This window comes from Neovison vison, chromosome 11 (genome assembly GCF_020171115.1).
Source record: "Neovison vison isolate M4711 chromosome 11, ASM_NN_V1, whole genome shotgun sequence".
Lineage (NCBI taxonomy): Eukaryota > Metazoa > Chordata > Mammalia > Carnivora > Mustelidae > Neogale > Neogale vison.
In genome coordinates, this window is record NC_058101.1 from 164,279,045 (window position 1) to 164,304,033 (window position 24,989).

Consider the following 24,989-nt stretch of genomic DNA (forward strand, 5'->3'; position numbering starts at 1 on the left):
CGTTGCTCTCTGGTTCGTCCCAGCCCTGGGATGAGGTTCCTTTTTGTTGAACGGCTTTTCCCCCAACGTCCTCTCCTTCCTGTCCCCCGGAGAAAGCAGGCCGCACTGTCAGTGCCCCCACTTTGGCAGGCAGGTTCTGGGCATGGCATGCTCAGCCAGCCACAGAGGCCTACAGGGGGAAGGCACCTTGCTCAACACCCCGTGTCTGCACTTCCCCACTTGTTACTCCCCTTCATTAGGCAGGTACTGCAGGGTGGCCTGACGTCTAGCTGCCCTGGAGGGGTGTCTGAACCCTGGGGAGGGCCATGCTCTAGGCACCTGCCTGGGCACCCGACCATGGTGCGCCTTCCAGAATGGCAAGCTGGCCCCAGGCTGGGTGTGCGTGACGGCGTGGGAATAGCACCCTGGTCGGGCTGCTAGAGGATTGGACACAGGCTAAAACCTTGTCTCCCACTCCTCGGGTATAAGGACACAATGTAGCACAGAGCTCCTGTCCTCCTCACCTGCCATTCAAGCCATTAGCAGGGATTTTTCTCCCCATTTGTAAGAGAAAATGTCAAGGTGCCAAAGCCAAGAGGTCTGTGCCAGGTGGGACCCCCAACCCGCGGCAGGTGCTCAGCACGCTGCCGCTTTTCCCTCAGTTCCCCGTCACTAGCAAAGCTCAAGGCTCAGCCACTTCCAGGCCACTTCTGCTCTTGGCCTGGGTGTCTGGCGCCCTCCAGTGGACACATTCATTCCTTGCAGTCAACAGGCACAGGCGCACAGAAGACGGATTCCGCCTCCCCAGCTTACCGTCTTTGGACGCTACCCAAACTATGGGGCTGCCCACCTGGGCTCCGGAACCCTGAGCAGGGTTGATAGTGGAGCTGGACCTTGTTAGTGACAATGTTCTGGGTCGCTAGGGAGAAATGAGGGAGAACATTGAACTTACACAAGTGAGGGGCTCTGCACCCGCCCCCAGAGCATTGCCCCTAGAGGTGAAGGCTTCCTTCCAGCAGTTCAGACCTGGCCCCGTGGAAGAATGTGTTTAAGGAGACCCCTGCCTTCCCCGTCCTGCGCCTCCACCGCTCCTGCTCCCCACCCCCACCCCGCCACGTGCTGCCTGCCCCCTCCATTCTGTTCACAGTAGGACGCTCCAGGGTGCCCAGAGGGGCAAGGGCAGCCCTGTAACCTGGCAGTGGGGTGGCTGGGGGCTGTTTACTGCCTCCTCGGCACCAGCCTCCCCCTCCCGAGGCTGTTGCTGCCATTAGTCACTAGAGAAGTGAGCATTCCCAGTGACTCAGCCTGCGCAGTGCGGCTCTGGGGCAGGGAGTGGGGGGCAGGGCAGGCCAGGCCCTGCCTTCCCCCAGCATGATTTCAGGCCCATGGGCACACCTTCATTTAGCTCCCCCCTCCACACAGTGGATATCCAGCTGTGGGAGTGCGGGAGACACTCCCTCAGAAGCACCTGAGCCTCGACCCTGTCCCCGAACTTGTTGCTCTGCCTTGCCTTGCGGTACTAGCACTCTGGGCTCTCCCCAGAGACAGCTTGGAGCTAGAGGTGACATGACTTAGGGGTGTCCAAGTAGTGTTTTGAAGAGCATGAATCCTTTTCATTAAAGTAGGTATTTGCCTTTGATCATGAGGTAGAGACTGAGGCAGAAGTGGCCCCTGGAAAAGGTGCTGGGTCTGAGCAGCTGGCGGCTGGCTGTGACCTGCTGGTGGGTCGCCCCCATGCGTCAGCTCGCCCGCACCCCCCTGCCATGCGGCTCTCCCGTCAGCCCTGATGCCACACATGCAGGCACAGGCAACGTGCTGGGCTCTGAGCCCTGCCTTCCGAGCCACACAGCCAAGGTAACGCTGAGTATGTGGTGCCACCTGTCAACAGCGGGACAGCTCAGGAAGTAACAGACAGCTAGGGAGGGTCCCCTTCCTCGCCTTTTCTTCTCAGATGGACTCCAGGGGCTCTGGGGCCCTGCCACACCCTTCCTCCTCTGGATGAAGGTGTCCAGCTTCTAGCTCCGGTAAAGCAGCCTCTAGTCAGTGCCTGCCTCGCTGGTTTTCCCAGGACCTGCCTAGGTGTCCTAGGGGCTACTTACCCCACCCCGGCCTTGGGCCTCCTCCACCTCCCTGCACAGCACCCTCTGCCCCTCAGCTGCCTGGAGGGCTTGGAGGCAGAACCCCCTCCTTCACCTCACCAAGGACCCGCTGCTTCCCACCTCCTTTGACTTACTACCATCCTGGCTGCAGCAGTGGGTGTTCCCGAGAGGCTGGGGGCGACAGCTTTAGTCTCCCTGCTGGCCACACAGTTTCAGGAGACAGGCTGAGGGCAGGGGCAGTGATGGAGGGAGAAGTGGAAACCAGCCCCCTTCACTCAACGTGGGTGCTCTGTTTGAGGGAACAGCAGCGTGCCGGCCTCTAGGATGTTCTCTGGCCCCTCCTGTCCTGCTGTGCCTAGTGGGGTGCAAGGCCATGGGTCCTGGTACCCCAGGAGCCCAGCACCTGCCAACTTCATCCTCCGCAGGTTGGATACTACTCTGAAATGCAGAAGATCTTCGGAGACTTGACCCAGCAGCTTGACCAGCCCGGCCACCCTGATGAGCAGCGGGAGAGGGAGAACGAAGCCAGACTGAGCGAGCTCAGAGCCCTCTCCATTGTGGCCGATGACTGAGTCCCTGCCACTCTTTTGAAGACACCTGGGACACAAGTCAACCTGTATGGTCTTTGCCCTTGTCAAGCTTAGGCTCAGGCGTCAGCTAGCAGAAGGCCCTCCTGAGAGACATATAGGGACCCCACTCTACCTCACTGGCCCTCTGCAGTTAGCCTGGCACCAGGAGCCCCAAGCAGGCTGCCAGCCCCCCACCCATTGCAAGAGCCCAGACGGTAAGCAGGGCAGAGAAAGCCAGGGGCCTTCTCATTTCCAAAAGAACCGTCCAGAGGGTATCCTGGCTTAGGGCCTGAGCCAGCTTCCAGCCTTCAAAGGCACAGGCTCTGTCTGCTCACCTGAGGTCTTAGCCTTGCTTGCATGGGCGTGATCACATCTACCTCCAAAGATCCATCCTGGGGAGTCCACCTGCCCTCACTGCCTTTCCGCTTCAGACTCCTTTTCTGAAGAGGCCCGAGACACTGCCATGGGGAACGGAAGAGCTGCAGTTCCCCCAGCCCAGACAGACCCCTCACTCCAGCCTCCCAGCACCACAAAAACTGGCTTAGCCCGCCTCTGTCCAAGTGCAGAGAAGAGCCCCAAGCCTTGTAGATTCCTTAGAAACACAACTCAGCTTGTGTCATTCGGCTACGGACCGCACAAATGTCACAGCCTCACAAGTCTCAGAGTCAGAATACTGGGTTTGTCTCCCCGAAATACTTATAATTTTATTTTTTCAAATGAAGTTTTCAATAAAATCGCCAGCTGTTACTGTGCTGTGACTGAGAGCCGCCCTGGGTTTGTCGGGTTTGTCAGGCTTGTGCTGCCCTGTCGAGTGGGCCGCACCCCTGCCGCATTGCCGCTCTCCACCAGCAGGCGGCGGGGCCCAGAGCACGGCGGGCGGTGGGCGGGGGGGGGGGGGGGGGGGGAGGGGGGGAGACAGCCCCACCATCTGGAAGAAGGGCTGGGAGAAAGGGGGCAGCACAGGACCACCTAGAAGAGGAAAAGGGGAAGAGCTATGGAGGACACGTGGCTTGTTTTTGACTTTGGTTTATTTAAAAAACAAAAAGCCAAAAAAAAAAAAAAAAAAAAACAACTTTATATACAAAGTCAAAATGAAACCACAGATTATGGAAAGACTTATGGGGTAACAGGGAAAAAGGCTGGGCCAGAGCCAATACCACATTCTGAACATGGGGAGGTGCTGGTTTCTTCTGGCAAGTCTGGGGTGGCTGGAACACAGTGCTCTCTGGCAGACACAGCCCAACACCAAGAGTTCACTAGCACGGACTCCATTCCTGCGACAGCCAAGGGGAGACCCTTCCCCCAAGAACCCGCTCCTGCACCTAGCAGGACCTGTGCCATCCAGAGGGAGGGCTCAGCCCCGATCAGATTCCATGGCTGTTTCTTCAATTTATTGGCATCAGACCTTAACGACATATCTGAAAAGCCTTTCCCTCCCCTGTCTTATTCTAAACTGGAAGAGGACAGGAGAAAGCACAAGACTAAAGGGCCCCAGGAGAAATCCCAAGGTGGAGGGCAAAATGACATTCGAGGGGTGCAGAAGGTGTTGGATTTAGTTGTTAAGTGGAACCGGGGTTCCCCACGCATCCGTCCCACATAGCACAGACCCCACCCTGATGGCCTGAGCTCCTCTACGGAGGCTGAGCACAGGGGTCAGCCACCCCTGCCTATGGCTCCCAGGTCCTGCTCCAGCTTCTTTCTGGAACCAAAAGGGCTCTAATGTCAGCAGGCTCCATCGCCGACCTCCCGGGAGGGCAGCTCCTGCGCCAGGCCCCTCAGTTGCTAGGTGCTGGCTCCTCCTTCTCTACCCAGCTGTCCGCCTGGAATGAGAGAGGACTCGAGGAGGAAGGGCCCAGAGGGGAGGCCCACCGACACTCCGCGCTGAGACCAGGCTGCAGCAGCAACGCACCCGGGTGGGACACCATGGCCGGCTGCCTCCCAACAGGGCGCCCAGCCATCCAGCTCTCCCAGGGGAGGCTCACCTTCTCAACCATCCGCTGCATCTCCAGCTGCAGCGGGGTCAGGCGCCTCCGGAACTCCTGGAGCAGTCGCTGCAGCTGGTTCTTCTGGCGCTCAGCCGTCCGGGCCGTCTCCTCAGCCTCGGCCAGCCGGCCCCGCAGCTCCTGCATTTCTGCTGCCAGTGTCTTGTTCGTGACCTCCGTGGCCGAGAACCGGTTATGGCTCTCCTCTGTTGGGGGGAAATGGCAGACAGACTGCTGCTAAGTTAAGCACCACAGCCCAGGGCAAGAGGCCTGAAGTGTGAGCAGCAGGACCCCTCCTGGTCTCCAGACACACGAATCTGCGAATCCCCTCTGGGCTGGGTCCCTGTGGCCACAGGCCACTCACCCAGCTTCAGTTCCAGTGTGTGAATCTTGTTCTCCAGATAGAGCCGTCCGCTGTCCTGCTGCTCTGCACGCTGCAGCAGGTTCCCCACATTGATCAAGCTGCCGTTGTGGGACACCAGGCCTTTGTGTTCCGTGGGGGTGGCACCCGGCTTCGTGCTTTTCCCCGAAGAAGGCAGCAAGTCCAAGTTTCCTAGAAGGGGCCACGAGAAGAGTGAAGGCTCGGCTCTGCAGAGGAGAGAGCAGCCGGCCCCGCCCCTCCACCCTGGAAGGCACAGGGCAGCAGGACGCACCCAAGAGCACCTCCTCGGGCAGCCCGCCGTCTGGACCCTCCTGCCGGCTGTACTGAAGGCTCCGGTACTGGCAGACGTTCTGGGTCACCACCCTGCTGACCAGCTGTTTGGCCTAGAGAACACCCACAGCCAAGATAGCCCCTGACAAGAGCACAGGAGCCCGTGGCCCGACGGCACCCCGAGCCCCCCGCAGCAGGCCAGAACGCGCTTGGCTGTCAGGGGAGGCTGGCTCAGAGGGACTTGGGGGATGGGAGGGGCGGTACCTGCTCTGCACTGAGCCGGAGCCCAAGGGTGAGCAGGATCCTCTCCAAGTCTCGCCGGTGCAAGTAGCCACACCAGTTGGCATCAAAGAAGACAAAAGCAAGAAGACAGTCCAAAGGGAGCACAGCAGAGGGGTCCAGCTCCTTGGGCTGCAAAAGAGACAAGGACGAACAAGATTTTCAGACTGCCCTCAAAATGGTGAAATCGCCCAAGACGTAGCCCTCCGAAAAACGAGCGGATACGATCACAAACGGGTGCCCCTTCCAGCTGGAGACAGGACCACCAGTATGACCTCCATGCAACCTCTGCCGCACCAGGGGTTGTCCCACGGAGGAGTGGCGTGCGCACCGACATCGGGTACCTCACTCAGATGCACCCGGGCGGAGACACGGAGGTGTCCTGGATCCCGTGGAAGCCCTGCTCCATGAGCCAAGAACCACATTTTGTCTTTTGTCAGTCAGAGGGTGCCAGAAGTCCTATGGTAAAGTGTCCCTCTCCCAGCACTGAGTCCGAGGCCTTGCTTAGCTTCACTGTATGTCAGTGGGGCAGGGGGATCAGGAAAGAGGTCTCACCATGTCCTGAAGAGAAGAGAACTCCATCTCTGATTGGTTCGAGGCAACCGACCGGACCTCCGAATCCTCCAGCTTGGCTCCTGCTACAGGAAGCCTGAGGTAAGCATGGGGGGGGGGGTGGTGTCCCCCACCCTCACCCTCACCCTCGGGCCCAGACACACAGCTGGGATGGGCGAGCACCAGCTGCAAAGCCGGGTGGCCGCTGCGCAAGGCAGGCACATACCGAACTCCTCTTCACCATCATCCCTCAGGAGGAGCAGCTCTGGGTCGAGGGCCATCTCACAGAGGTCCTCGGATGCCTCACCCCGGGGTTTCTCTTCTTCCTCTCCCCCAGAAGACGGAGGTTTGGGCAAAAGCCCATCTTCCTTCTGGAAGCAAAGCAAGAGATGAGAACAGTCACCTGGAACTGCTAAGAAGGATAAGAGCTGACATCTGCCCACCGACCGTGTCCAGAAGGGTTCTGTCTACAAGGTCTCGTTTACAGCATTCTGTGACAAGAGATTCAGAGTGAACTAAGGCAATTCCCAGGAACCTGGGATTCTCTGTAGGACTCAATCTCAGTCCTGTCAGAAATTAAATTTACTCGACAGGATTTAGGCAAGAGATAGACCCATCTGCTTTTGTAAAGCATTAAGAAAATGCAGTGTTCTATGGGATGCCTGGGTGGCTCAGTTGTTAAGCGTCTGCCTTCAGTTCAGGTCATGATCCCAGGGTCCCAGGACTGAGTCCTGAATTTGGGCTCCCTGCCCAGCAGGAAGCAGGAAACCTGCTTCTCCTCCTGCCTGCCGCTCCCCCTCCTTGTGCTCTCTCTCTCTGACAAATAAATAAAACCTTTAAAAAGAAAATGCAGCGTTCCACTTAATCATCGAGTAGCCAAAACACCTGTCCTCACGGCACAATTAGTGGAGGCTTCTGTGCCACCGTGGCATGCCAGCCTCGCTTCCAGCCCCACTGTCCTTCTAGTGGGGCACACCTCTAGCCACACACCAGCTCCTAGCCAAGCAGCCATGCAGTGGGGGGACAAGGTGCATGCAGGCAGTGAGAGGAACCCCACGAGGCCCCCGGCAGCACCCGCATCCACACGGCACTCCCACGTGCAGCCCCAGTGCTCAGAGGTACTCACCGGGGGGGCGTCTGACTCGGCAGCCGTGCCCTCACTCTGTACCTCATCCTTGGCCTCCTTGGCAGCCTCTTCCTTGACTGTTTCTTCTTCCTTGGCCGCCTCCTCCTTCTCAGGTTCAGGCGGGGCCACCACCTTTTCAGGAAGGCTCAGCAGCATCTTATAAATCCTATACCCAAAATCCCTCTGCAGCATCTCCAGAAACAGCTCAGCCAACACCATCACCTTAGGGAAGAGGCAGCACAGGTCCGTGAGCATCAGGAAGAAGGGAATGTTCCAAGCCCTGCCATCTCATATGCCCTCCCACACAGCCTCCCCAGACTCCTACACCTACTTCAAAGGAGATCCTTTCTTTTGGCCTCCGGTCCTCCACAATACTATGAAGGGACAGGTTGACACAGCCAGGGCGTGCCATGACGGCAGGTTCTAGAGGAGGTGGGGGCGCCTCTGGGAGATCGGTGTCCACTTCCTGCTGCGCGGTGGCCTCTGGATTCTCTGCGTTCTGTTTAGAGGTGTCGGCTACTGGCTCTGATGTGTCAGCTGCCTGCTCTAGAGGCTCTGTGTCCTGTGACAAAAGCCAAGAGCTGTGACCGCCTGGGTCCGGAGGTCAGGGCACCTACTCTGCCCACTGGTCCGCAGGGCTCAGCCTTACCCCGGACACCTCTTGGGGTGGGGCAGCTGCCTCTGCGGCTTTCTGCTGGCACAGGGCCTCCCACTCTTCCAAAGTAGGCATGATGGTCCAGACGTCAGGCAGGTATACCACCACAGTCTGGAGCCGCCTCGGGGGACCCGGCTGCAGGTACTGAAATTCCGCAAAGCGCCACCTGCTCACAGCGAAAGGAAAAAGGAAGTACTGACCCACAACCTTCGCAAGCAGTTGCTTCAGTTTCCATCAACATTTACTGAGCACATACTGCACGCGCAGCTTTGAAAATATGAACGCAAGAGACCAAGTCCTCAGAAAATGGTTCATCAAATGGGCCGCCGTGAGTATGCAGACAGTGCCTATCCAGGGTGCTCCCAGCACGAAGGACCACTAAACGTGGCTGAGGGATTGCATGGGATGAGCTTTAGAGGGTCGGCTGGCCCTCGACACCCACACACATTCCTACTCGTGCTCATGATTGGGATGACCATCTGCAAGTGCTGGAGAGAGGGATGAGGTAGGACCGGAGAAGAGAAGAGCACTCACAGGTCAGAAAGGCACAGGAACTCGGCCTCCTAAAGTCTCGCCTATACAACAGACCACACACAGACAAGCCTGGGGCAGCCACTCACCACTTCGTGCAGGCGCTCAAGTCAATGCCAGTCTGGGCTTGCGCACAGCGGATGGCCGTGCGGACTAGCACCTGCGGGTCGCCCTTGGGGTCGAGGCCATCCAGAGAGGGAGACCACTCACCCCCAACCAGCACTGCTTCTTCTTCTTTCCGGCTCAGCAAAAACTGCAAAAATGGATGCAAGATTAAAAAACAAAAACCCATGGGGTGCCTGGGTGGCTTAATTGGTTAAGCAATTGCCTTCAACTCAGGTCATGATCCTAGAGTCCCAGGATCAAGTCCCACATCGGGCTCCCTACTCAGCGGGGAGTCTGCTTCTCCCTCTGACCCTCTCCCCTCTCGTGCTCGCTCACTCTCTCATTCTCTCAAATAAATAAAATCTTTAAAAAACAAAACAAAACAACGGATCTCTCCCCATGAGGCAGCTACCACCCCTGGGAAATGAAAGCAGCAGGATGTGGTGAGGAGTGGGGTGGGAAGCAGGGGAGGCTGGATCTCTCTACCCATGCACCAGCCATGTAACTTTTTCTGACAAGAACATCCTGAGCCATGCTGTCCTTCTGATGAAATAAAAATATTCCGGCTCAGGGCTCCCTGTTTCTATGAGCTCGTGAATAGGAGCCAAGCGGCTGCAAATCTGACAGGGCCTGACCGTCCACCACCCACGACGGCCTCCTGCCTTGTGGACTCTCTCACCTTAATCTGCTTTAGAGGGTGTTCTGGTGTCTCCCTCGGCTCAGCCAGGTCATCCACAAAGAGCATGCAACAACGATAGAACTCCTCCAGTCCCGGGGACGAGAGCAGCAGTACCTGTGCACGGGCGGTGTGAGGGACACGCTCGAGAGGTTTCTCCTCCCGCCATGGGACAAGACGACAGGAGACCAGTCTACTCACCTTGGAACTATAAGTGGGGTCACTGTCTGCAGGGATGGGCTCAGCACCAGCATCTGGAGCTGGCTCCTTCTCAGAAGATACCTGGATGCGGCTTGGAGGATGGAGGGAAAAGGGCTGGCTCAGAGGGAAGGCTGACAGCCAGCTCAGACACACAGCCAGGAGATCAGAGGGAACCAGGAGGCTGCGGTAGCGGCGCTGGAGCTCTAAGAAGTCACAGTTGGGGCTGGAGGAGGAAAGCAAGGGTATCCAGGCTGAGCAAAGACGAAATTATTTTAAAAAATGGAACTATGAAAAACTGGGGGGGAAAGGGCAAATTATTTTCTAATCTGGGAAGGAAGACATCTCTGAAAAGAAAAAGATGGATGAGATTTGACCACTAAAATGTTTCAGCCCCTAATGGCAAAGTCAAGTCGAACTGGGAAAGAAAAAAACAGAAAAGCATTTGCAATATATGACAGGCTAAGGCTCACTGTTTTGATCGAAGAGGAGCCCACAAATTACTAACATGTTCACAAGAAGGTTCCCAAGTCAGAGAAAACTGGGAAAATAGACATCTACAGGTACCAGAAAAAGAAAGAAGACTTAAAAGCCTGCGAATGTATGCTCAGTCTCACTTTTAATTAAATAAATACAAATCGGACTATCACTTTTCACCTAAGGGACTGACAAGAATCGAAAAGTTGGGTAACATAACACTGCCAGTGGGGAAATGAGCACTTCAGGCCCCATGGGCGAGAAGCGACACCGACGCAGCCTCTTTGAGAGAACTGGCAGTGGGTGTCCAAGTTTAAAATCAGACCCTTGAAGCCATCCACTCCATCTCTAGGAACTGACCTCAGTACACTACTAGCACTTGTCCACACAGACGTCTGCAGAAGGATGTTTATGAGAGCAAAACTCAGGATGATTGAAACGTGGGAAAAGAGAACCAGGGACATCAACAGTCTATCCATGTAGTGGAATATTGCACAGGTGCTGAAAAGGATGAGGTCCCTCTAACCAGCGTTAGCATGGAATAAATTCTAAGACACACTGAGCGAAAAAGCAAAATACCACAACAGTGTATACAAGAGGCTTCCGTAGATATTCCGCACAACAGTTCTGTGTGTGGCTGACCAGCAGCAGACAACGTTCTGGCTGACGGGAGGAGGCCCTACGTGCACCCCTCTCCGTGCTGTGGGACCATGCTGTCCTGCAAGGAGACAAACCTCGGGAGGCAAGCAGGTCAGGGTGGAACACAGGAGAGGCCCTGCCAGGCCCCGGGGAAAGGAACCTGTGATGCCAGCAAGGACAGTGACAGCCCTCTTTCCTTTCCACCTCGAGGAAGAGGTGCCGAGAGGCTGCCCCTCACCTCAGCTTGGGCTTAAGTGAACTTTGCTGCCAGGGCAGTGGCGAGAGCCCCGCCTCCACACTGCTGGATGGCATCCAGAATCACTCCGTCAGCCTCTTAGTCAATCAGTTCCTAAGTGCGCTAGGTAAGCCTGTGGGCCAGAGTCCTTGCACACACTAGAGAGCTCAAGAAATCATTCTGGGGTCCCCTGGAAAACGACTCCCAAGGTGCCTATGATCTATACTTTCTACCTGAATTAGAAATGGTATTAGGTACCCGGATTTTAATGTACACCTTAGTAACAGCCTGGCATCATTATTTCTGCTGATCAAATCAAAGAAGTTCTATCAGGGCACCCATGTCACTGGCACTATGCTGGTCAAAATCTGAGATTTAGAAATTTAAAAACTGTCCCATTAAGAAACAAACAAAAAGGTCCTAGGCAGGTGACCCTGCACACACACTCCTACTCCTGCACATACTGTACCTCATTTCCACAAGAAACTGTTACCAACTGCAAACCTCACACACACACACCCATCCCCCACCCCAACCCCTGCCGCACCACACTCACCTGTCCACAGTATAGGGAGTGAGATGGACCCGGTAAGGAGGCAGGTCATGCCTTGGTTTCTTAGCACCCCAAGGCTCTCCACCAGCCCGCTGTTTGCGTTTCTTGGAGTCATAGTCGTCGCTGGAGGTTGGTCCATCACCAGAAGGAAGAAACCACACTGTTACATTTAAATTTAATACAAAGTGGCCTAAAAGAACTGCAAACAATCTGAATCCCCAACATCAGAGAAATGGATGAAGAAACCACTGCTAGCAGCCACATAACACATTGTTATAAAGTTATTAAAATAGAGATTTAAATTCTTATAACAGAAAACCACCCACGGTGAGCAAAAAGACATACAGGGTAGTATGGATACAATAATGCCTCAAACATGTTAAAAAAAAAGTTTCAAAAGACTAAAGAGAAATAAAGTGGGGCCCCTGGCTGGCTCAGTCCGTGAAGCATGTGACTCGATCTCTAGGTTGTGAGTTCAAGCCCCACATTGGGTGCAGATAACACTTACAAAAAAAAAAAGAAATCTTAAAAAAAAAAAAAAAGAATTAATGATAGATGCCTCTGACTAGTAAGGCTTATGAATAATTTTCTTTTTTGTGTTTTTCTGAACTTTAAAATTTATAGCTAACATGTAATTTTTTGAAATAAGAAAAGATTTTAGCTGATAATTTTAACATGAAACACATATATGGTACCATGCAAAGGATTCTATAAAGGAAGTTTTATTAAGAGACAGCTCTCGTAACAAACCCTTGGCAATACACATTGAAGTCATAAAAACACTCAAACCCTTTGATCCAGTAATTCCACTCTTGAAAATATTATCCCAAGAAAGTTAATTCAAAAGAAAAACATAAATAGTTGAAAAATTCAAGCCGAGAGTAAAAAAACCACATTCATATCCAATAATACCTAAGCTTTTATAGTAAACAAATACAATAATCATACAGCCATTAAAACAATCACAAGGATAATCACAAGGATTACACTGCAATATGGAAAAAAATGTTTAATCACTTTAATCACAATGCATAAAAATAATCTAGACTCTAAAGTTAAAACTTAAAAAAATTAAAATTAAATTATAAAAAGTATATATAAAAAGACCACAAAAAAAACACAGACCAAAAAAAAGTAGAAGTAATTTCTCTTTTCAAAATTATTTTCTAAAGGTCTTTAAGAATGGTTACCTTTAAAGGGAAAGGAGTGACACATTTTCATAGTATTTTAACATTACATAATAGCATGTACTACTTTATATGTTCTATAATAATTTACTTATGATAGTATCACCGTGTTATGAGTTCAAGATGTAAAAACAGAAAAGAAAAACCTTTAGACCATTATAAAATGCTAGACTGTTAAAGGAAAACCCCTATGTCTCACAAGAGAAATAAAACCACTTGTGAGTTCTTCCCACCCAGGTACGGCACTGACCACAGTCTAGTCTGCTCTTCCCTTCAGACCCACCTGCCTCGCTTCCCTTGTCATTCCAGCCCTGGGCATCTCAGCTCATTACATTTAACAGAGAGTTTTTCAACTTTTCTCTATCTGCCTGGCCCATTTCCCAGTTTATGAGCATCTCCATCCAAAAGCTGCCTTCCACTCTCGCCTTTCCGGGGTGTCGGCACTTCCAGGCTTCTAACAGTCATTCGGACAGCTCTCTTCAGCTCGCCCACGACTGGAGCAAACTCTTCAGTAAGTGCTGTCCACCGCTAGTGACAGTGGATGTCCCACTGAATCCTGGAATTCAATGGCCAGTTTTCTCTCCTTATTGTGAATCGTCAGGAACACATTAGAAAGCAGTACCAGTGGGAGACAGCTCAGGAGCCTCAGCAGGATACTGAGATGGCATCCCACTGGATACGCCTTTCCAAAGACCTCAGTAGTTCTGTATTGACAGTCCAACGGGGACGTTGTTATCTCCGTCCCAAAACCTGAAATTTAAAATAAAACTTGGCTTCCAGCCAAAACGCTCAAATAGCTTGACTCCTTTGTAAATTGCTGTTCTCCCAGAGTGACCTAACTCCTACTGCCCCCTTTCCTACTTCGCAGATTCTCTGTCCTGACTGCCAGTGGTACCTCCCTGCCAGCGGTACTGTCCTTCTCTAGAAGCCATGACACTGAAGCATGATGGCGAAAGTCATGTAACACAGGCCTTGCACTGGGCTTGGTATGTTCAGGACAATCAAATGCACGTGACTGTACAGAAAGACTGAATATGAACCTAGAGCAGAAAGTCAATAGCAACCATTGATTTCCACCCAGGCTACACTATCCCTTAGGGCACTTGCTGTGATTGGGTGATGAGGCCCTTAATAAACTCACAGGATGTGAGAGGTGGAAAGCCCTTGGAAGATCAAGACCAGGAAGATGTACAGGACAAGGGGTGTAGGTGTTTGCAAAATATATACCAGTGACTTGAGAAGAGGACAGACACAGTGTTTCAAGTAGTGGAGGCAGGGTGGGAAACAATCCTAGACTGCAGGACCATCCTCCTAGTTAGCATTCATAATGACCTAGCCCAAGGGAACAAACACTAGCTTCAGCAGACTAGCTGCGTCCCTTGTCGAAACTTTTTCTCGGCATTCCTCCATGCCCTTTTAAGAGTTCACACTGGATTGCTTTCTCAGCCCTTATCATGTAATAATCTACTGGCATCTGGAGAAAGGGGGTTTTTTCCTTATCAGCACAGTTCTTACTTCAAAAAAGAACTTGAATGTGAGAAGATTTTCTGGAGTGATGGAAAATGTTTTAGAGCTTAATTGGGGTGCAGGTTATGTGGAATTTCCCATGTCAAAACTGTCCAGTTGAGATTTGTGCATTTCAATCTATACAATATTTACAATAAAATTTTTAATCTTAAAAAAGAAAACAAAAACAAAAAACCAGCAAGTACACGGCAGGGAGTAGATGGAGGTAGATATGAAAAAGAATGGAAGATGTTGATACTTATTGAAGCTGGGGGTGAATATATGAGAGTTCATCATCCTTTTCTATTTGCTTTGCTTATATTTGCAATTTTCCCTAATAAAAAATTAAAATGAGGACCGACAGAAGAACTAAAACAGGTTTTAAGCAAACTAATCCAGAGCTTAACTCCTAGGGATATAAGCAAAACCTTTTCGGGACAGAGTTAAGGCAAGAGAAGGAACACGTGAGCTGGAGAGAACAGGCAGCCTGCTCCCAGCAGTCCCCAGAGCTCACAGGTGACACAGGATGGCCTAGAACACCCCGAAAGTCCCAAATCCACCATGTCAGCTATATATGGGCCATGAAGCTATCAACATGTTCTAGGCACAGGCCTGGACTTCTGGGCAGACTGCAACCTATGGATTCTCACGCTACACTGGTATATAGTGTGTATAAAAAACATCTTATACTAGAAATTAATACATACACTATAAAGTTACATTTTTTTTGGACAATTACTATTTCTGGATAATTTTGATTTTTGGCATCTCCATCTTAAGGACTAGAAATAAAAGGGAAAATTATAAAATTCAATATGGTATTTTGCAGGATGAACTACATCAAATCCCTTCTTGCTGAATAGGTTTATAAAGTTCTAATATTTGCATATATATCTCAATGCATCAGCCTATTTCAGAGGAAAGGGCCCAGGACCTAGTTGCAGAAAGAGAATGTTAGTGTAACAGGTGGCAAAGAGACACTGCCCCTATACACAAATAAATAAAATATCTTCCCTGTTTGATCATTCTCTTACCTTCGGCCTTGATCCAATCGTCCGTGAGGGCCCCGAGCAGGAAATCTGTTCAGGTGGCTCAGATGAAGTGTGTGCGATGTTTGGAAGAGACTCAGAGCTACAGAGAAGAAATAGCTGGTGACTCAAAAACCTACATATCTGCCCAACTTCCCTGTCCCTTTCCTCCAGTGACAGCAGTACCCACTTCTATTTGAGAGCAACAACTGGACAGTTACAGCCCCATTCAACCAGAGTACCCCCATAAAGCCACATCCCAACATCCATGCCACTGGTACGCACGCTTCTGAGGAAAGAGCGGGGGAATCCGGTGAGGCTGGAAGATCAGCTGGGGCTGTGCTCCCAGAATCCCTTGCTTCTGGCCCAGGGCTGCCACATGGAGAAGGGGAGGTGCGGGGGACTTCAGCAGGGGCTGCAGGACAGTAACCAGGAAATTCAGGGCATCCCATGGTTGATCTGCTCACCACCATGCAGCCGCACCCCTTGACAAAAATAAGGTTCTCGCCCTGCTTTCAGGACACTGGGGCTTCTCTCCCACCCCTTTCCAATGCACATGCCGGAAAGACGCATACCTGGTTGGAGAGCGTTTGCACCTTGACAGCATTCCAGGGCACTGCCTGGCCTGGGTTGTATGCAGCCTTCACCAGCACCTTCTCACCCAGCTGGGGCAGCCGGCCCTTCACCACACTGCCAGCACACAAGCCAGAAGACCCAGTCAGGACAGAGACCCTGGCCAAGCCACCTTGACTGCCCCTAGGAGGCCCTGCCCATCAAGATTTCGCACACCTTGCATAAAAACAGCAAAGCAATGGCTTCAGAGGGGCCCCACCAGCACGTGACAGAATTGAATTCAACAAGCATTGAGGGGACTAACCTCAAGCCTACCTTAGCTGAAAAAAGACCTCTTCATCTACTACCCCGAAGTAGTCATGTAAGCTGGTAACAATGCCAGTGAAGACCCGCTGCTTCTCCCCACCCTGTAAGAGAATAACGCAGTTTGAAAGTAACAGAGAGCAGCTGTCCACACTCCATCGTTAGCATCTCATCTCCAGCCAAACCCCATCCAGCTTCAACAAAATATGGTATCGAGAGTCACATGAAGGAGACACACAGGTATAACAATCATAATCTACTACAAGGAGGAGGAAGGGATCAGACTGATTCTTAGGTCAGAAGCTTCTTCTAGGATTTCCAGCTCTTTAATTCCAAAAATCACCTAAAAGATTTCCCTAAAGCCAGAACTTAGGACTCCCCAGTCAGAAAGGGGTCTAGACACGTGCATCCTGGCCCAGGCCAGGAGCACCAGGGAGGATGAACACGGGATGCAGGAATGAAAGCACCAGGCAACCAAGCATGCTGTGGTAGTCTCAGGTGCCGAAACTCACTAGAAAAAATGCCCAACCTACCTGAAGGTGCCTGGCATTTTGGGACAGGTCTGTGGCCACAGGAGGAGTGAGCAAACCAGGAGGAGGACCCAAAAGAGATGTTGAAGCTGCGCCTATGTGGACAGAGAAGCAATCTCCAGAAGCTGCATCTACCATTTCCAACACTAGAGTCAGAGAGAAGGTATGGTGGACCCAAAGGGCAAAGTGACTCCAAGCAACTCCTCCACCGGGTCTCACTTGCCACCACGGTGCTCATCTCCTATTTTCCTATGAAACGCTGGCAGCAAACTGCACTCTACTAGGGAAACCCCAAGAGCCACATTTTAAAAGATGAACTCCAAAGCACGTAATACCCAGTATGCAGCCAAACAGGGATAAAGGTGATCACCTGAGAAGTTGCGTCCCCCTGGAAGCGGGTTGATCCGCTGGCGCTTAAACTGGGACATTGGGAATGTTGTCCTCTTTCAGAGTCTTAGAAAAAACCTTTAATTGGAAAAGAAAGAAGTTAACAGCTCAGAGAATTTTCCACGGACCCTCAAAAAGTAACAGAGGATCTTAATGAAGGTGAGGAGGAGGAATGAATGGAGAAGATGGAGGGAACATAAAAAGCAGGAAATGCAAAACTTACATTGTTCCAGTCTGCCCTCACAATAAATTAGTGGTGGGTGATACTGTCAAGCTATTTTAAAGAAAAGGAAACTGAAGCTCACAGAGACTGAGACTTGCCCAGGGTCACATCACCAATTAGTGACAAAACTGAGACTCGCACCCAGGTCGCCAACAACTTAGCGCTTAGCGCTCCTCTCACGATGCCACGCCACCCGCAGATGCTTGGGGAGACTGGGGGATCGGAAAGGGCCCCAGTGACATTCATTCATTCAAATACATCCGCCAAAATGCTCCACGCAAGGCCGCGAAAAATGGAGGAGGCTGGTGCGGGAGAGGAGAAGGTGTGGGCCCTCTCCCCGGAAGCCCGGCCCGTTGTTCTCCGGACTGGCTGGTGGGAAGGTAGCCCCGTGGCCCGGCCGAACGCGAATCCGGCAGCGCGCCCGCCCGCCCGCCCGCCCGCTCTCCTGCTCCGGTACACCCTGGGCCTTCGCTCCCGCCTCAGCAGCCGCCGGCACCGGGCCTCCCGGGCCGGGCCGCGGCTGGGCCACCGTGGGAGGACGAAGGCGCGCGGTTTCTCCTCCTCCCGCCCGCCCCCAGGGCCGAGGCCGTTGCCAGGGAGACGGGACTTGCAGTCCGGAGGGGGGCTCGGCCCCTTCCGCGCCCCGTGCATCTTTGCTGCCCGGCCCTCGCCGCCCCTCGGCCGGGGGAGGAGCGAAGGGGCAGAGGGGCGGCGGGGGGCCCCCCAACCCACCTGCGGGCCAGGGCCGCGACACCGGGGGGACAAAGACACCCGGAACCACCACAGCCGCTGCTGCCGCCACCACCGGAAGCGCCTCTCCGGAAGCGCGACCACTGGTCGGAAGCTGCCACTCTCCCGGATATGGTCCCTCCCTCCTCTCCACCGACTTCTCCCTTCCCCCACGCCGGCCTGCCATCCCGCTCCAACTGTGGAACGGAAGTGCGCCTTCCCCGATCGGATGCGCGTTAGGAAGCTTGGCCTTGATGGTGTCCCCGCTTTACTGTCCCATTAGAAAAGTAGGCTTTAGAGCATTGGTTCCCGCTCCAAAGACAGCAGGAGCTGGACCCCTAAATAGAAGAGAGCACCTACCACCCGACACCTGGCCTTGTTCTGGCAGACCCTAGGGCTGCAGTTGCAAGAGAAGCAGCCCCTCCTGACTGAGATGGGTGCCTGATCAGCGGCCACTTCTAGGAGACATTACTGTCCGACCCAAGCCAATGATTTCATCTCTAGCCTGTCCCTTCCACTGACAGCCCCTCCCCCACACACACCCCCCTCCACTGGTATCTACAGGAGACTAAGCTTTTCCCCTTCCCCAATCAGCAAAGAGTTAGGAACCTAACATGCTGTAATAAATAAACCGCCACAATATTTTGGTAGACATTTACAATGTTCTCAGAAACTTTTCCTTTAATCCTCACAACCCTGGAAGATAAGGTCAGGAATTAATGCCCTAATTCTCAGATAGAAGACCTAAGACTTGAGTGAAATGACATGCTTCAAGTCACACTGCTAATCACTGGTCCCTTTAGTCTCCATTAACAACCCAGGCTTGCTTTATCCTCTGGCCTTCCCATCATCCCTCCCGTTTGGCCTCCTTCCAACCCCCTGCCCTCCCGCTCCTGTTCATATAACAGTCACAATGCACTTTGAGAGTTTGATCTCATTTTATCTTCATAATAAGACTGTGAGGTAGGTAGGGCAGGTATCATTAAACCATCTGGGACACTTTTAAGTAGGAAGCTATGGCTCAGAAAAGTTAAGGGATTTTTATCAAGGTCTAAAAGCTAGTATGAGTGTCTGGTTTCAGCTCTGATGTGTAAAGGTTATTAGGGACCAAAGCGGCTGCAGACAGACCTTGAAGCTTACTCTGCTATTCTCCATGTTGTCCCTGACCCTTCCATTCCAGGTTGTGTTTGGGGGCTCTGCTTCACAAGCAAGACTCCATGCAGAGGCTCCCAAAATAGTAGTTCATCCGTACCCCCTCCCCGCGCCGTCCTGTCCTGGGACTACCCACGCAGGTACGAGAAAGAAAGTAGGACTCCAAATCAGTAACTGCACACTGAGGAATGGAGGTCGCTTCCATCCTTCTACAGTTACCTCACCCAGAATATCAACCAACCCTCTGGGTGTATGATTCAGAAGAGACGGTCGGATCCAGCCAGTTCACAACAGTGACTGACTCATGGAGATACATGGATCATTTTGCACAAATATGCATCTGTGACACACTAGGCCCCAGTAGATCACCATGCCAAACACACTCCATGGACTCCTGATAAATAAGTTAGTTCACATTGACTAGGTCCAGGGATTTCTGGCAACCAGCAAGGAGCCTGGGGGCTGCTGCACCTTGAGGCCTCTCAGGGAGCTAGGGCTCCTCTGCCAGGCTGCCCAGAGGAGAAAGATCCAGCCCTCTCCTCAGAGAGAAGGGTGAGCATCACTTCCTGGCAGTGCCCAGAAGCAGCAACAGGGCAAAGGGCAAGGAAGAAGACTTCACTGCGCACCCCCCAACCCAGGGTCACGTCCCTGCACAGGAGGTCTCAGCATACAGAAAGGTTTTTTGCTCGTTGCTTCTTAACCACAAATGATGGCATAAAGGTCTTTCGGAGGGGTTGGCATGGAGGTCTTTCAGGGACGCCTCTTGACTCAATCCTGTGGAAAAGAAAAGGTAGCTTTAGGCTAGGAGGAGGAAACAAAGGCAGCAATGGCCCCAGAGTTGATGGAATCTGGAAGCTAGGGACAATGTGACACAGTGCTTCCTATCCCCACATTATCCCCCATCATCTACTGTGGAATCCTTTGTGTCCCAACCTTGCTCTCCCAGCAAATCCGAGAGGTGGCCTAAGGTTCAGCTTGCTGAACCAACATGAGGGGGTCTCCCAGGCTCTGGTCCTAGCTCTGCCATGGACTCACCACACAGGTAGCCTCGGGAAAGCGACTTCCTTCCCTGGCCCAGTCCCCAGCCTCCTCCTCTGTAAAAGGGATGCTTAAACTACCTTCCGTTTCTCCCAGCACCCTCTCTGAGACTATCTCTGTCTCTGAGATTTCAAAGGGACCCATAAAACACAACTGGCATTACAATCTCAGCATCCTGGTTCATCAGGCTCCTCCCCACACCCCTACCCCCTGCCCAGCTGGGCCCCAGGACTCACCTAGGGGCAGGGCCATCAGGAAGGGCAGGGGACTCAGGGTGTTTCAGGCTCCTCCAACGGATCCGGTTGAGCAGGACCTTGACCTTGTTCCAGTGGGACAGATCCCGCTGAGCGGAGGGCGAGGGGATCAGAGCTCCTCCCCACGACTAACCTCTGACCAAGCTCCCACAGACAGCAGACAGTACAGCCAGGACAAGTCACCTGCTCCAGTCAGGTATTCCGTCCCTTTCCCAGCGTTCCTGGCCTTCACGCTATGTACACAATCCAACCAGCCCACACCCCCACCTCCCCACCCCCCACCCCCTCACCCCCTCTCCATCCTATCCCATGCCTCCACACACACCCATCACCTACCTTGTGTCCCTGGGAGGGGGCAAAGATCTGAGCTGGTTCTGCTGCGGCCTCTAAGAGCCTGGGAGGGTTGACACTGGGCAGCCCAGCCTTTAGGGGTGCAGCTGTTTCTGCCCCTTCAGAAAGAGAATCAGCTTATCCAGGGCCAGAAGCAGTAAGCCACACATTAAGCCCCGGGGATCACGAGGTCTCCGGGTGGGGGGGGGGCGCGGGGTCTCCCGCGGTGGGGCGGGGTCTCCCCGGTGGGAGCAGGGCCTGGGCAGGCAAGACACAGGGGAAATGCGATTGCCTCTCACCTGCCTCCTGCCTCTGGCTAAGCAGTTCATGCACCTCAGGGCCTGGGTCACAAGAGGGTGGCAGTGAAGGGGCCAGGGTTGGCTCCCCCCCTGCCCCCTCTATCTCCTCTTCCTCCACTTCAGGATCCTGTGCATAGGACAGACAGGCACTCAAGACCCCACTGGAGGGCTGCTTCCAGGGCTCCCGAGTGTAGCTGCCCTCCTCCACAGCCCCCACTCACCTGCCCCTTGCTGGCCGGCTGGCCCTGAGGCTCACTCACCGGTAGGGGCCTCTGGGTCTGCAGCTGCAAGTAGAGCTGCTGGAGCCTTGCCATCTGCTCCAGCACGAGGCACAGGTGTTCCAGGTAGCGGAGCCCTTGTCCTGGAAGACAGGCCCAGGCTTCAGGCCCCAGGGCCCCCGCCTGTGGGACAGAGTGAGGTCGGGGAGACTTCTGAACTCAACCAGAGCCCCATGCTAGGCAGACCAGCAGATGGGAGCAGAGGGGCTGGGGAAAGGAGGCACACGCCCCCAGCTGGCCTCCCAACACACACCCAGGCATGCCGCCAGGCTAGCCCCCACTCTGCCCACCTCCACCCAGCTGGGAGTGGGCCGAGGAGAGAACAAGCCGTCAACGAGAAGCAAGGAATGCCCCACCCCAAGAGAGCTCCAAGGAGAACAAGTTAGTGAGGCCCCACCAGCCAGCAGCAGCCCCCTCCATGTGAGAAGGCCATTTCTGTCCCACTCTTACCCACCCTGAGACCTGGCACTCACCACCTCTGCTTCCTCCAGGCCTGCCTCTAGGTCAGTTTCCGCCTCTGTGGCCTCCTGTTCCCCAGCTCCAAAAGGGGGCACTTGACTTTCCAGCTCGAAGGGGGGATTCAGTGAGCAGCAGTGTCGTGACATGCTGGCGGGGGAAGTGGGGAGCCGGCGGGAGCGCTCCAGCACCTGCTCCAGCTTACGGCTGGCCAGAAGCCGGCCAAGATGGGCAGGAGGCTCCACGGGAGCAAGGGCCAGGGGCTCAGGGCTCCCTGTAGGCTCAAAGTCCAGACAGACCTGAGAAAGGCCCGGTGAGGTCGTCAGGGGCCCGTCCCCAACCACCATCTCCACTCCTGAGTCCCTGGAAGCCAGTTTGAGAAGTGGTTGCTGCCTCCTGGGACCTCTCAGCTGGCCATCTCTCTTCCAGGAGTCCAGTGACCAATCTTGAGCCCCGTCTGGGATCCGTCGGTAGGTGCTGCTGACTCCAGGTACTACACAACCGTGTGCCAAGTCCTCACCAACCCCATCTGCAAGGAGAGTCTGCATCAGGCTGGGCAGGCTGCCCCTAACGCCCCCAGCATTCCTGGCAACTGGCAGCATTCCCCGGGGAGGAGTGTCCTGGGCCAGAGGTGAAGGGAGGGGACCGGACTGGACAGCCACAGCCCCGCCCAGATCTCTCCCCATCCCTGGCTGGAAGAAGTTAACACGGGTTCCCTTCAAAGTCTTTGTTGGTGATCACAGACCCCCGGATTTGGGCTGTATGGCAGGCAAAGCCGTGTGGGATGTGTTCATCAGCTCCTTGTATGGCCGATCCTTCTTTGAGGGGATAGCTGCTTTCTTCTTGTGCCCTGGAGCCTAGGGTCAGCCTAAGACTTCCAAGTCGTGAATGGGCAGCCTCAGTCTCTTCAACTACTCCCCCCCGGGGGGGGGGCAGTAGGACTGCGACCCCCACCCCCACCCTCCGGCCTCAGGGACACGGAGAAGGGCACAAAGAAGGAAGCTTGGGGTCCCAAACTAGCATCAGGATGCAGGATGAAGCCTCTCCAGAAGCTCCTGGGGAAGGGCAATAAAAATAACAATAGCTATAACCACTACGGGCTTCTGCTCTCTTAAATGAGAAATAGTGAAGATTTGGTGGGGAGTCGGGGTGGGGGTGGGGTGGGACTTAAACAGGAACTGGGGGCAGGGGGTGTAGGAGAAGCAGCGCAAGCGCCCGAGGACTGTCCCCTCTGCGACAGGCCCTACCCACGCGCTGGGTCCCCAACTGTAATACCGATGTACAAACTAGCGCGGGAGAGGATGGAGGGCCGCCTCGGTCTCACCGCCGGCCGCGTGGGAGAGCTGGGGGCCACTCCGGACCCCTCCACCCCGGCCCAGGAAGCCAGCCTTCAGGAAGTCTCCTTCGGGAAGGAGAGGGCTTCTCCTTCTCCGCGGCCCCGTAGGGGTCTTTTGGACCAGCCGGCGGGGCAAGGGCTGGGAATTAGAGGGAAGTGGAGCCGTTGGGAGTGGGATGGAAGGTGGTGGCTGGTTTAGCGCCCGAACCCAGAAGGTATCCAAAGCGCACAGCGCCATCGCTCAGCCCGTCCGAAGGGAGGCGGCGAGGTCGGGCGCCCCGGGCGGGGTGTACCGGCGGGGACGGGGAGCGCAGAGCGGGGTCCGGGCGCGGGAGTCGGCTCCAGGACAGGAGGCCCCGGCCGGCCTGGGGGGCGGGCGACTCACCCCGGCCGCCGAGCGGCTCCACGGCGAAGACGCGCCGCCGGCCCAGCATGGCCCCGCTCCCGGCCCCAACGCGGCGCCCCGGCCGCCAGCAGCCAGCCCGCGATCCCGGCCAGAGATCCCCCTCCGCTGTCTGGCGGGAGGTTTCGCACGCGCGTCCGGCCCCGGCTGGGCGCGGCCCCCGGACCCACCCCGCGGGGGTCGAGGGGGAGGGGCGCGCAGGTGTGCGGACGGCTGGGGGTGGGGTGGGCGCGCCCGGAGGGGCCGCGGGGGGCGGAGGCTGGGAGCCTGGCCGCGCGGGGCGCTCCGGGGAGCAGGGAGAAGGCCTGGATCCTCTGTCCTTCGGGCTCCGGGCAGCCCCGCGCTCCCACACCAGCCGAGGAGCGGAGACCTCCGCCTGAGGACGCTGTCTGGCTGGAGATGCGGGGTTACCCGACACCCCCTCACTCCCGGTTCACATGCTGGTCTGTCTTCCTTCTGTCTTCCTGCCGCCGAAATGCAGCCGGGGCTGAGGGTGGAGGGTCGGCGGGGACTGGACGGTAGCGCGGAAGGAAATGGAGCCCCACGTGCTGGCTGCGGGAAGAGCGCTGACCGGGACAAGGTTGTCCCTGCGCTCCCAGCTGTGTGCCTGGGGCATGTCACTCAGCCACTCAGAAACCTGACGCGACAGAAGGGGGAAATGATCCCTGTCCACATGGAAATCCTTTCCGACAACTGTAGAGCGCCTTGAGTCCTAAGCTAGATCTGAATGCCCTCCTCATCCCATACCTCTCCCTCACCCCGAGCACCCTAAATCTGGGGCCTGGGGAGGGGGTCTTCAGCATCTGGGGAAGTGAGCCAAAGGGACAAGGAGGCAGCCTGGAGGCGGTGGAAGTGTAAATACTTCCCTGTCCCCACCCAAACCCTCGTTTGGTCCTGGGATTCCACCACTCCTCACCCTCAAAGGCTCCCAGCCTGAAAGGAAGCTGGGAGCCCAGGCAGCTGCCCAAGGTGACACAGCCCCGTGAGCAGGGGGGCTGCTGGCCTGTAAGGAAACCTCATCCTCTTGAGTAAGGTGACAGGGCTGGAAAAATCCCAGCAGGACCCAAATCCCTTGGAGGCAGATAAGGGAGCTGGTGGACGTGCAAACTTGCACCTGAGCCTCTGGGGGAGGGGCTGGAGCCAGAGCCCTTGGAAAGAAGTGGCCGTTAACTAGGAGGGGAAGAAAGTCTGCCACCCTCTTCTGCTCCTTGCTCCTTCGTACCCTTCCCCAAACACCTTACACTGGAGCCTTATCAGCAAGTTGGAAACTATAAGATTCTAACTGTATAAGATAGGGAAACTGAGGCCAGTAGCCAAGTTTGGAGAAAGAATGAGAGCCTAGTGCCTGAATTGCCTGCCAACTCGAAACACCTTGATTTTCAGGCCAAGCACTTCCCTGCTAGGCATAAGTCCTCTGGGTTTTCCCCACCTAACCCTATTCCCTAGACAGTAACCCCACTCCATTCCTCCTCCCCAGATACAGACAGGGAAACAGAATGCAGGGCCTGGCAGGAACTGCTTTATGCTCGCCCAACAGGATGTGTGGCACCAAACCCCACAGGCAGTGTCCGACCCCACCCCAAGGCTCCCTAAGTAGGAGGGTTGGAGGGCTGGCCTATCAGGTGGCTTCCTTCCTCTGTAGTGAGAGGCTAGGGAGGTAAAGGGAGGGA

At 54.6% G+C, this 24,989-nt stretch overlaps 3 protein-coding genes across 8 annotated transcripts in view; 1 reads left to right on the forward strand and 2 right to left on the reverse strand.

The window, feature by feature from the left end:
• The window catches only part of BIN3 (bridging integrator 3), a 42,778-nt gene extending 39,373 nt beyond the window's left edge, over positions 1-3,405 (forward strand). The window contains exon 9 of the mRNA XM_044225160.1: positions 2,504-3,405. Coding sequence (XP_044081095.1) covers positions 2,504-2,650 — 147 coding nt within the window. The 3' untranslated portion in view covers positions 2,651-3,405. The remainder of the gene's footprint in view (positions 1-2,503) is intronic.
• A 154-nt stretch (positions 3,406-3,559) lies between these two features.
• Positions 3,560-17,867, reverse strand: CCAR2 (cell cycle and apoptosis regulator 2). Of its 3 annotated transcripts, none has more exons than XM_044225159.1 (21): positions 17,777-17,867; positions 16,805-16,899; positions 16,438-16,529; positions 15,917-16,008; positions 15,604-15,718; positions 15,314-15,443; positions 15,035-15,131; positions 11,311-11,430; positions 9,407-9,629; positions 9,209-9,322; positions 8,514-8,677; positions 7,888-8,059; positions 7,570-7,800; positions 7,239-7,460; positions 6,339-6,483; positions 6,116-6,195; positions 5,546-5,692; positions 5,283-5,394; positions 4,994-5,182; positions 4,630-4,835; positions 3,560-4,467 (listed from the first exon to the last, which is right to left on the reverse strand). In XM_044225159.1, exons 2-21 carry the CDS (start codon positions 16,860-16,862, stop codon positions 4,423-4,425), a joined length of 2,754 nt encoding a protein of 917 aa, XP_044081094.1. In that variant the 5' UTR covers positions 16,863-16,899; positions 17,777-17,867; the 3' UTR covers positions 3,560-4,422. The 3 variants fall into 3 exon arrangements, with proteins under 3 accessions (XP_044081094.1, XP_044081092.1, XP_044081093.1); XM_044225157.1 differs by having other exon boundaries at positions 6,116-6,198; XM_044225158.1 differs by lacking the exon at positions 17,777-17,867 and adding an exon at positions 17,045-17,415 and having other exon boundaries at positions 6,116-6,198.
• An 825-nt stretch (positions 17,868-18,692) lies between these two features.
• On the reverse strand, positions 18,693-23,394 carry C11H8orf58 (chromosome 11 C8orf58 homolog). Of its 4 annotated transcripts, none has more exons than XM_044225164.1 (7): positions 23,302-23,394; positions 21,598-22,109; positions 21,068-21,247; positions 20,847-20,973; positions 20,554-20,666; positions 20,200-20,282; positions 18,693-19,699 (listed from the first exon to the last, which is right to left on the reverse strand). In XM_044225164.1, exons 1-7 carry the CDS (start codon positions 23,348-23,350, stop codon positions 19,588-19,590), a joined length of 1,176 nt encoding a protein of 391 aa, XP_044081099.1. In that variant the 5' UTR covers positions 23,351-23,394; the 3' UTR covers positions 18,693-19,587. The 4 variants fall into 4 exon arrangements, with proteins under 4 accessions (XP_044081099.1, XP_044081098.1, XP_044081097.1 ...); XM_044225163.1 differs by having other exon boundaries at positions 20,200-20,306; XM_044225162.1 differs by lacking the exon at positions 23,302-23,394 and adding an exon at positions 22,326-22,476.
• Between the last annotated feature and the right edge of the window lie 1,595 nt (positions 23,395-24,989).